The sequence below is a fragment of the Cololabis saira genome, chromosome 1 (genome assembly GCF_033807715.1).
Source record: "Cololabis saira isolate AMF1-May2022 chromosome 1, fColSai1.1, whole genome shotgun sequence".
Lineage (NCBI taxonomy): Eukaryota > Metazoa > Chordata > Actinopteri > Beloniformes > Belonidae > Cololabis > Cololabis saira.
Genome location: NC_084587.1, coordinates 24,277,747 through 24,288,848, shown reverse-complemented (window position 1 = coordinate 24,288,848; position 11,102 = coordinate 24,277,747). Strand labels below are relative to the sequence as shown.

Here is an 11,102-nt window from a genome sequence, read left to right as displayed (position 1 = left end):
GCGATTCTTTCAGCCGCTCCTCATGACTGGGTTTCTCCACTCTGCCCCAGTACCTGAGAAATGCAGTAATCTCAGGGTCAGCCTGTTGTAATCTGGCCAGAGACTGTGCACTATAGAGTGGAAAGCTGGTCGTAGATTCACCCTGGGCATTGGGCTCCACGGTTTGTTCATCACACACCATAAGCTTGGGGCCGAGTCGGGCTGAGTGTTCAGTCAAGCAAGGTCCCTCGTCCTCAGAGACAGGCTCCAAGTACTGCCTTGAAAGGGCATCCGCTGCTGTATTCTGCCGGCCAGGACGGTACACTATGTCATAGTCAAACCGAGCCAACTCTGAGACCCACCGTTGCTCCACCACTCCCAGTTTCGCAGTTTGCAGATGGCTAAGAGGATTGGTATCAGTCATTGTGAACTTCTTGCCAATACAATACTCTCGAAATTTGTCCGTAACTGCCCACTTGAGGCCCAGCAGCTCCAACTTGATGGCACTATAATTCTCCATGTTCCTCTCTGCCCCCTGGAGTCCCCTGCTTGCAAATGCTACAGGCCTCCTCGGCCCATCAACCTCCTGAGACAAGATGGCTCCCAGCCCTTGATGGCTGGCATCAATCTCCAGGGTGAAGGGCTTGGAAAAGTCTGCATAAGCCAAAAGCGGGGCAGATACCAGCCTCTGTTTGAGGGTTTGAAAGGCGGTTTCACATGTAGGGCTCCAGTGTTTGAGGAACAAGCGTGCCGGCAGGGGCTGTTGCTGCTGGCCTTTCTTGAATGAGCTCAAGGCAGAGAGGGTATGGAGGGGAGCAGCAATGCTTGCGAAGTTCCTCACAAACCTTCGATAGAAGCTTGCAAATCCAAGGAATGACCTCAGCTCAGCCCCACAACGAGGGCATCTCCACTCTGCCACTGCTCTAACCTTCTCTGGGTCAGTTGCCACACCCTGCGCTGAAATTATGTGACCCAGATAGGCCACTTTGGATTGGAAGAAGGAACATTTACTGAGCTTCCCCCTCAGATTGCACTGCTCGAACCGTGAGGACCAGATCTAGCCGCTGCAAGTGTTGTTCAAATGTTGATGAAAAAACAACAACATCGTCCAGGTAGGGCAGCAAGGCTTGGAACCATTGGTCCCCTAAGATGCGCTCCATGAGCCGTTGAAAAGTCCCTGGAGCATTACACAACCAGAACGGCATTCTGTTGAATTCATATAACCCGAACAGTGTACAGAATGCTGTCTTCTGTCTATCTGTTCACACTTCACACTGGGAAACAGGACCTCGGTCTGGCTTCTTACTGCTCAACACCGGCTCATGCATACCAGCAACTACCCCGTCAGTGAAACTGCACGGCTGACAACAGTGACACAACGCTGCTGCACCCAACGCCTCAAGGTGAGAATGTTTGTTTCCTCAACCCAGCCGGGTGTCACAGGTATTTATGCCCTGCCTCAAACACCTGGCCAATGGAAATGTTCCACCTGGCCACAAGTAGTTTGAAAACATGTCTTCCTTGTACTGCATGGTGCCATGTTGTAAATGGGCAGAACAACCAGGCCAAGGAAGCTGACTGGAACATGTTCCCCTTATGTCAATCAAAGTTGGCTGTGGCTACCAGCTCCTTCAGCCTCCTCAGTCTAGGAGTTGCTGGTGAATGTTTGCAGCAGAATATTTTGTTTAAAATGATATTTAAATGAAATCGGAAATGACCACCGCATTAAACTGACACGCATTAGCACAAAAAAACTGAGTGCTTAATTGAGCTCTTTCACGTTACAATGACTAGAGAGAGATGGTGATGGGTGGTTTTTGGCTAATATGATGGCTTTTCCAAAGTTTATAGAATGTCCTGGTCATGACATCTTGATATGGAGGCCAGCCAGTTTGAACCAGGCCGTGATTATCTTTATTTCTGCGATGACGTTGGACATACACTCACCGGCCACTTTATTGGGTACATCTTGCTAGTACCGGGTTGGACCCCTTTTGCCTTCAGAACTGCCTTTAATCCTTTGTGCTATCGATTCAACAAGGTACTGGAAATATCCCTTAGAGAGTTTGGTCCATATTGACATGATAGCATCACGCAGTTGCTGCACATTTGTTGGCTGCACATCCATGATGAGAATCTCTCGTTCCACCACATCCCAAAGGTGCTCTATTGGTTTGAGATCTGGTGACTCTGGAGGCCATTTGAGTACATTGTCATGTTCAAGAAACCACTCTGAGATGTTTGCGCTTTATGACATGGAGCATTATCCTGCTGGAGCAGCCATCAGAAGATGGTACACTGTGGTCATAAAGGGATGGACTTGGTCAGCAACAATACTCAGGTAGGCTGTGGCGCTGACACGATACTCAATTGGTACTAATGGACCCAAAGTGTGGCAGGAAAATATCCGTCACACCATTACACCACCACCAGCAGCCTGAATTGTTGATACAGGGTAGGATGGATCCATGCTTTCATATTGTTGACACTACAATCTGAATGTCGCAGCAGAAATTAAGACTCATCAGACCAGATAATGTTTTTCCAATCTTCTGTTGTCCAATTTTGGTGGGCCTTTGTGAATTGTAGCATCAGTTTCCTGTTCTTAGCTGACAGGAGTGGCACCCGGTGTGGCCTTCTGCTGCTGTAGTCCATCCGCCTCAAGGTTCGACATGTTGGGCGTTCAGAGATGCTCTTCTGCATATCTCGATTGTAACGAGTGGTTATTTGAGTTATTCTTGAGTTTCTATCAGCTCGAACCAATCTGGCCATTCTCCTCTGACCTCTGCCATCAACAAGGTATTTGCGCCACAGACCTGCCGCTCACTGGATATTTTTTCTTTTTCTGACCATTCCCTGTAAACCTTAGAGATGGTTGTGTGTGAAAATCCCAGCAGATCAGCAGTTTCTGAAATACTACTAGATGCAGCCCATCTGCCACCAAAAGCCATGCCACGTTCAAAGTCACTTAAATCACCTTTCTTCCCCATTGTGACGCTTAGTTTGAACTGCAGCAGATCATCTTGACCATGTCTACATGCCTAAATGCCATGTGATTGGCTGATTAGAAGTTTGCGAGCAGTTGGACAGGTTTAGCTAATAAAGTGGCCGATGAGTGTAGGACTCAGTGGAGATTGACTTGTTTTTTTGTGGCCGGTGAGTGTAGATTGCTTGGGTAAGACACTGCCTGCAACGTCATTCTTATACACTCTTGTAGACTCATAGGACCGTATCCACAGTATTACTTTAGTGGAATCACATTTTTTTTTAATTGTTAGAGAATTGAAATAGCAATCTATTTGTCTAGGTCGATTGATGGACACCATTTTGCCCCTAACACCCTTAAAGTCTTTGAAGAATGTTTCTTTAAAATAACTTTCTCTTTCTCTGTGCTTTGGTAACATTATTTCAGTTTAATAACTGATTGCCCTATCAATCATTTTTCTATCCACACTTCTTCCAGAGATTAGTTTCTAGGTTGCTAATATGCCAGCCCTACTCTGTTTTCTTTAGAGTTCTTTCTCTGTGAATTTAATATTCACAGAATAAATTTCATAAATCAAACAATGAGAAAGTGAGTTATAGGACCTCTAAAAGTAAACAAGAAATACACTTTTCAAATAGACTTGGGTGCAAAGTACTATAATAAATTAACTGAAAATGTTACAAGTTACTGTTTATTTATAAAACATACCATTAAAATGAATCAAATCTCAGGATAATGCAAAAAAATATTTAAAGATCTAAAGATATTTAGAGTCCATAAGTGATTTTAACAGTTAAACTTTGTTTGCTGACCTCATGCCTTGTACATTTTCAATGCCTTTATGAAAAACGGCCACACTTCCTGTTCATGGGCCGCTGATGCTGGCTTGACAAGTTTGCGTGCAGGATGGCGATGTAGGGAGTGACCTCAGTGCAGCAGAGGGATATATACACATGCAGCTTAATGCCGCTGTACCAAAACAACCTCAAGTCATCCTATTCTTTACAGTAGCACTTCTGTTTGTTAACAGCAGAAAGTATATTTCAAATTCTAAGGCACATATCACAACTCACTCAAATTCAGTTAAAATAAACTTCAATATGACCAAGCTTTTGTTTAAAGGGTTCACATAATTTATTCTAATGTGACAAATACAGGAAAAAAAAAACATATTATGTGTCTTTTTGATCAAATTTAAACAGGATTGTTATTACCATAAAAATATATATATTTGAACAACCTTCAAGAGCCATTTGGGCCAATTACCTTTACATTTAAAATATAACATGCACCAAACAAATCTGACTTATCTGAGAAGGCAGCACTCGGTTTAGACGAGTTTCCTCTGCACTGCTGCAGTTCCTGCTTCCACTACTGAAGGAACTTACGAAAGAGTTGCTTAGATTCATATCAGCTCAAGGAGAAGTGCTAAAGTGCTGAAACATTCAGAGGTAAACAGCAGCATTTCACAGCAAGTAAAAATGGTACACATGTTTTAACTTGATAATGCAAAGCAAAACCTTTTCTTTCTTTTTCATTTAGCGACTGCTGTTGACAAAACAGACAGTGAAGTTCTTTTCTTTTTTCTCATTTTTATTTATTAAGGCACAGAGAGCAGATGATCTGCAGTCCGATTGAGAATCAAAACACAGCAGTGCTGATAATTTTTTTGACAACCTCTATTGTGTATGATCTTTTAAATGTGTAGAGAAGACAAGCAGCGCCATTTGAGTCCTCCTTCTGCTGAAAGAACAGGTATGAGTGTGTTGGTGAGCAGAGCTGCAGGCGCTTCACTGCTCTTTCTTGTCTCCATGTTTCTGCAGATGTTTATTGTACTGGTTGTCTGTGTTCAGCAGCTTATCCCACCAGGTGAAGGTGGACGCGTAGTTCCCGACAAAGTTCATGTGGTGGAAGTCATGGAAACGGGCACCAGCGTAGAATGGGATCAAGTGGAGTGGGTTCAGAGGGATGTCGTAACCGCTGACAGGAAATAAGAAGGGATAAAGTTAAGTCACATTGTTAGAAAAAACAGGGACATCCTTTAAAAGTGCCAAATAACAAGAATTAAACTTCCTATTGTAGCAATCATCCCATGACCCATCCTTTTCAGATAGTGATAGGGAAGATAAAAATGACACTGCAGAACCTAAGAATTACACTAGACCGTCAAATTTGTGTTTCTGATCGCTTTTTATTCTGTTATAACATGTTCCTAAGAAAAAACACAAAAAACTTCATAACATCAAGAGAGAAATGGAGAAGATATCTGACCATTATACCACCATTATGTATAAACGTTTTTTATAGTTTTTTTTGCCTTTATTTTATTTTTTTACTATACAAGTTTGTGTCATCATCATGGTCAAATCTGTTCCTGGGGACACCATCTGTAACAGGTACTAACATAAAAATTGATTTTAAATAGATCAGTAGGTATGTCTTGGCCTCATGAGTACCCATCCGATTCACAGCCATTTTCACCTGTACAGAAACACCAGTACCCAAACAATAGCAACAGGCTTTATGCGATGACAGCCACTCTTCAAAACAAGTACAATGGTTGCAGAGTTGCTAAAACACCCTGGATCAATGAATTTCACTTAAAAATTGACAACAGACATTTATCGGCATTCCTACTCCACTGTATGGCACTTTACTTTGGCTGTCGCTCTCTCTGTATCATTTCTTTTTTTTCCTCATCTGGTTTAATGCCAATTCAATAGTATCCAGAGGCAATTCCTTCTGCACCAGTTTGTACTACCCTCTGGAAATCAAAGCCAAGTTCACAGGAAGCAAACTAATTCTTTGTATACAAAAGAATAACTAGTTTTTGCATATAAATGATTTATCTGTAGGCTTTATGTTAGCTGTCTTATTTCTTGAGAATGAATGTAAATATTCAGAGCTTGTTCAGCTTTAGTTATAATAACTTTTAATATCTTTTTAGTATTTTTTTAAATCCTCATATTTCTTGGAAGATATTTTTAAATACTATCCCATGATTACTGTTATCAATTTTAAGACTAACTTTAAAGCAGCACAATGTAACTTTCAGCTTTTGTTGAGTTTGGCGGCTCCTTTGGACAAAAGCGGTAGTGCTTTACCAGTAGTGTGGAAGGGTTCCTACCATCCACCTCAAAGTTACATAGTGCCAGTGAAGGCGATACAGACCCCTCAGACCATGACAGAGGTGTCATTAAACCTGTTGTAAGTTGATGTACCATCACAATGACTCTGGAAATATTATATTAAGGTGGAAAAGTTACATTGTGCTGCTTTAAAGCAAAAAGCCACATAAACCGGGACTTGTATTATGCATAAAGACAACATACGTCAATACAGCTGTTTGATATTGTATGTACTTTGTCTCCCTCTGGTGGTTGAGCTCAACATTACAGTCCATTTTATAGGAGGATCTACAGTATTTTCACATTACGCTACATGACGTGACAGTACACTAACTAACAGAGCCGTGTTTGAGTCAGAAGCAGTAGAAAATCAAAGACCATTAGAATGTGTAAGTGCACATCTATGTTCAAACAGTTAATATGTCCCACCTGTGGACGTCAACGGTTTCCATCAGACGGAAGGCCACCCAAGCCCAGAGGAAGAACACGTGGTTACAGAAGACCATGATGGCGATGAAGAAACCAGCTCCAAGGATGAGCGTCTCAGCTGGATGAGCATATTCTGCTTGCATACCGAATGGAGACTGATGGACAAAGGATACAGATGATACAAGTGTACGCACACTTTTTCAAATTAATGGAAGCTACAGCATGTTTAATAAGTAACTCTCTAGTGAATGGATGAATAAGAGAGTTGTGTACACCCTAATCCTTTTCATATTAGGACATATAAAAAAATTAAATAAAAAAAAACAAAAAAACATCAGATTTAAAATCAGGCAAATGCAACCTTAGAGGAATAATAGGACATGACACATTACAACATTTCAGTGCCGGCATTCATTTATGCTTATTTCTCTTTATTTACCAGTATAACATTTAATCAAATTTAGCTTTGGACTAAGATGCTGTTATATGTTTGTTCTTATATTTTTTAATCACTCCACTATAAAGTTTCTTGTGAGTTTAAGTTCTATGTCCTGTTGCTTGACATCATTTTGTCCAAACTTTAGTAATCGGTCAAATGAGCAGCCATTTAACACAAGAATATTTTAGCATAAAAAAATGAAATTAAAATAAAGACACAAAGGATTCTGGACCATCCTTGTATAATTTTGCTGCACAGCAGTTCAACATTTATACAGAGTCCAGATGAGTATTATAAGAAAAATGAGAACAATTAATGCTTTTAACAAAAAAGTAAGAGATAAAGCACAGTTAAAGACAATTTTTTTCAAACTATTCTGCATCTTTGTGAGTACAGCAGAATATTATTCTGTGCTGAACAGGTCAGATCATATAATCAACCAGGTTATCCAGATTAAACAATCAGTAAAACTTCAGCAAAGACTGAAATAATAAAATCATTACTAACAAAAATCTTTAACACAAATTATCCAACACCATGCTTAACCATTTATTCTTGATATGCTGTGTTTATTTTTTATTTCTTCACCCAACATGGCTGTGTGCGTTATGACCAAATATCTCCATTTTGGTGTCTTTCTAAAGGACATTGCTGCACTTCATTATTCAACATGCTAATGAGGCCTTTGTATTTTTGTTTATTTTTGTTCTCACATTTTGGACTGAAATATGAATATGCTGGGATATCCAGTGCTGAATATTATCTACTCTCGTAAGTGTTTTCCCACTTAACATGACTGTAGCCCATCGTTGGCGTATTTCACTCACCGTGAAGTCATGATGGACTTTGTGGATGTATTTGTAGATCCGTCTGTGATGCAGCAGGCGATGGAGAAAGTAGTGCCAGGTGTCCTCAATGACAGCGCAGCCGAAACACTGGGCCACGAGGGCCGACCTGGAAGAGAAGAGTTCACCATTAGAAGAGATGTATTAAGGAACTACAGATAACCAACCTTACAGTCAGATGAGACCAACAGAAGGCCCACAGAGAAACAGCAGTGCCTTTAACAAAAGCAAAAGTATTTACCAATTCATTTCAAATATTGGTTGTGTGATAAAAACAAGTTGTGATAAGATTTAGATTTAATAAGATTTAATATTATGTACGTTTATTTCCCATACTGTATTGATGTTGTGAAATCATTCCAGTAGTCAATTATGCTTCTCAGGCTTACAGATTTTGAAAATGCAGAAAAATGGTTGAAATACAAATCAGCATCATAATGCAGAGATATTGGGCCATTGTGTCATTTATGTTTTGTTGTATTTCAGATTTAATAAACCACATGGTTTGGGAACTCCTAAAAGATCTGAGCATTCTAATAACTTTAAAATGTCAGTCCTTAATTACAGTTATGGCTCTTTAACAAGCAGGTGGTGCAAAATTCAAAACTTAATAAAATACTTGTTTCCTTAATAATAAGCAGTAATGGGGTTCTCAATTGATAAAACACTTTAAAAATTATATAGAAGTCTATGACAAAACAGTAAAGTGCTTTCATGGAGCTTAAAATCCATCAAGTGTTTAAATGAAAAAGAAAAGAAAAAAAAATCAGAAAAGAGCAGGAGTCTATGAGAGTGCTCAAGAATATCAAAACATTGACACCTTTTATAGGATGAATAAAATTGAAATATGATGTTTTTAAGCTTAATTTAAAATCCCGAGCAGATTGTTAAGAATGTCACAAAAAATGTGCCATATGACTAATTTCTATAATTATCACAGATATGGATTTCATTTTTTCAATTTGCTAAAAATAAAAAAAATATGTTATCTGTGTTGCATTCACAATCCTATTTACAACTCTATTCTTTATTTAGGGTATTTTAACAGCATTTAAGTACATTTTATTTGGTTTATTGTTTCACTGACCAGCGTGGCATGGAGTCCCAGTCATAGGGGATGCTGAAGTACTCTGTGAAATAGTATGTGCCACAGATTAAAGGAAACTGGATGAAAAAATGGTTAAACAGCAGCATCTTGAAACATCTCCACTGTTTCTCCCAAGTCTCTGGCTTGTCCTGCACACACAAAGACACAGATACGCATGAATTTCCATCAGCCACCAGACTCAAACTTAAAAACCTTAATTCTTATAAAACAAATACACACAAACCTGCTGGATCTTGTACTTCTGCATAAAGGGCATGAACTGGAAGATGAAACCAGGCAGGCAGAACAAGAAGTAAATGAACTCATGGACAATTAGCGAGCCCCAGGTGGCAATCTGGAACTTGGTGTAGTTGTCCAGCATGTAGGTCCATGCTTGCTTCAGGGAGGGTTGCAGGGGATTTTCTGGCAGCACAGCATCTACGTACTCCACTGCCAGATAAGCAGAGCTCAGTATGTTCGCCGTGCCGTTCACTGCCATGATGGAGCTTGAAAGGTGACTTCAACCCTAGGAAAAAGATTGAAGGACGAGCATATAGTGTTATTTGCAAAGTGCTTAATACTATGTAGGCTATAATACATGTAATTCAGTGGCAAAAATCTAATAATTATACAAATTTGAATGTTATTCCTTTATCAAAAGTTGAAAGTAAAAAGAAATAGCCTATGTGCATTTGCTCAGCAGTGTTGGTTTTTTATGCCAGATTTCCAATACACAATATTAAATGTCTCTTCATCATATATCCTGTATTCAAAACGAACACAAGTGGAAAATTTGTGGTAAAACACTGTATTTGTTTTCCTTATTTTTAAATTTGACATTTAAAAATGCTCACTATGGTTCATGTATAGTGAACTTAAACACAATTACTGCAACCTTAAACTAATAAAAAAGGCAAATGGTCTATTATTTGTATACTTTTTGTTTTGCACTTTTATTTAATGTTGTTTATTTATTATTATTAGTATTATGTATTTTTTCATTTAAATTAAATCCAGTTTATAAATCAATATAAGCACAATGACTGACACTTATGACACAGTAGGTGCAAATATTATGTCTTTCAGCACAAGATGAAAAATCCTCAACAGCTTCAAAAGATAATTTACAATCCTATGCAAAAGACCATGACAGATTTAAAATCACATTTCTTTCAGCCAAACAAGGCTTAAATCTGTCGGTAAGTTACTTACACAGGTACGCGGGTCAGCTTGTGTTCAACATTTAATTATTGGAACCCATTACATCTCAAAAACAACAGCAAGAGGGACAAGTGATTAGATATATTTTAACCCTAAATCCTTCCTCAGTTCAACATAAAAAACAAAAGAGCATTTAATGCTGTTGCTAAAAATCGGTTAAATATTGCGGATCATGCAGACGAAAACAACAACACTACCGTCTCACCTTTCTGCAGCTCTTCCCGTCTACCTGAGCGCGACTGGAGCCGTGAGAAGTACAGTAATATCGGCGAATCCTATTGGCTAGCGGAGAGAGGAGCGTGACGTCGGGGGGCAGAGCGGCCGCGCTGATTGGTTGACAGAATGGAGTGATGATAGTGAGACTGGAGGTTTCTGCAACGGCAGCCAATCAGAGGCCGTCTCTGTTTTCACGGCTTTGGCAGACTGAGTGAGGGAAGAGATGAGGCGGTGGGGTGTCGACCTGCTGTCAAACATGAAACTTCAGGCATAGGCCTCTCGCCTTGTCCTTAAACTACTTTTATTAGTTTTTACATGTTCTAATTACATTTTTTTTTTAATTCTGAATATAGATAAAAAATAAAATCATTCACGAGTAAAGAAGATTTGAATATTTCACTTTTTTTAAATTATTGAAGGAAAATATAACCAATATAACGAATTTGTGAATTCTTACGATAAATGAAAGCCGTGAAGACATTTAAAGTATAAGTATATAGAAACATTAAGTGGAATTACTACAGCAATATCCAGATCTATAGAGATCCCTTATTGAGATTTATACCACTTACTCATAAAGTTTTGTAAAAAGTCGATAATTATTTTTAGAATTAGTCATTGTGTTATAATAATATACATATACTATGTTTTGTAATAATATGGTCATGTAATATGTGAAATATGCATGTTATTCTATATAGTTTGGTCATATAACAATATTTATTTAGCATGTATCAGGTACCATACCCATACAACTACCACCCAACCCACT

The 11,102-nt window shown here is 39.0% G+C and overlaps 1 protein-coding gene across 1 annotated transcript; it reads right to left on the bottom strand.

Annotated features, from left to right (window-relative positions):
* Positions 1-3,731: 3,731 nt before the first annotated feature.
* Positions 3,732-10,365, bottom strand: msmo1 (methylsterol monooxygenase 1). Its single transcript, XM_061718746.1, has 6 exons — positions 10,320-10,365; positions 9,138-9,419; positions 8,894-9,042; positions 7,789-7,915; positions 6,523-6,677; positions 3,732-4,945 (listed from the first exon to the last, which is right to left on the bottom strand). The coding sequence occupies exons 2-6, from the start codon at positions 9,390-9,392 to the stop codon at positions 4,756-4,758; spliced, it is 876 nt and encodes a 291-aa protein (XP_061574730.1). The 5' UTR covers positions 9,393-9,419; positions 10,320-10,365; the 3' UTR covers positions 3,732-4,755.
* Positions 10,366-11,102: the final 737 nt, after the last annotated feature.

Bases quoted from the DNA above. Each gene is read 5' to 3' on its own strand.
- msmo1 (XM_061718746.1), bottom strand. From the start codon at position 9,392: ATGGCAGTGAACGGCACGGCGAACATACTGAGCTCTGCTTATCTGGCA. The intron at 6,678-7,788 runs GTGAGTGAAATA...TTTGTCCATCAG, and splicing joins AAGTCCATCATGACTTCACG to TCTCCATTCGGTATGCAAGC. The intron at 4,946-6,522 runs GTGGGACATATT...ATTTCCTGTCAG, and splicing joins GAAACCGTTGACGTCCACAG to CGGTTACGACATCCCTCTGA.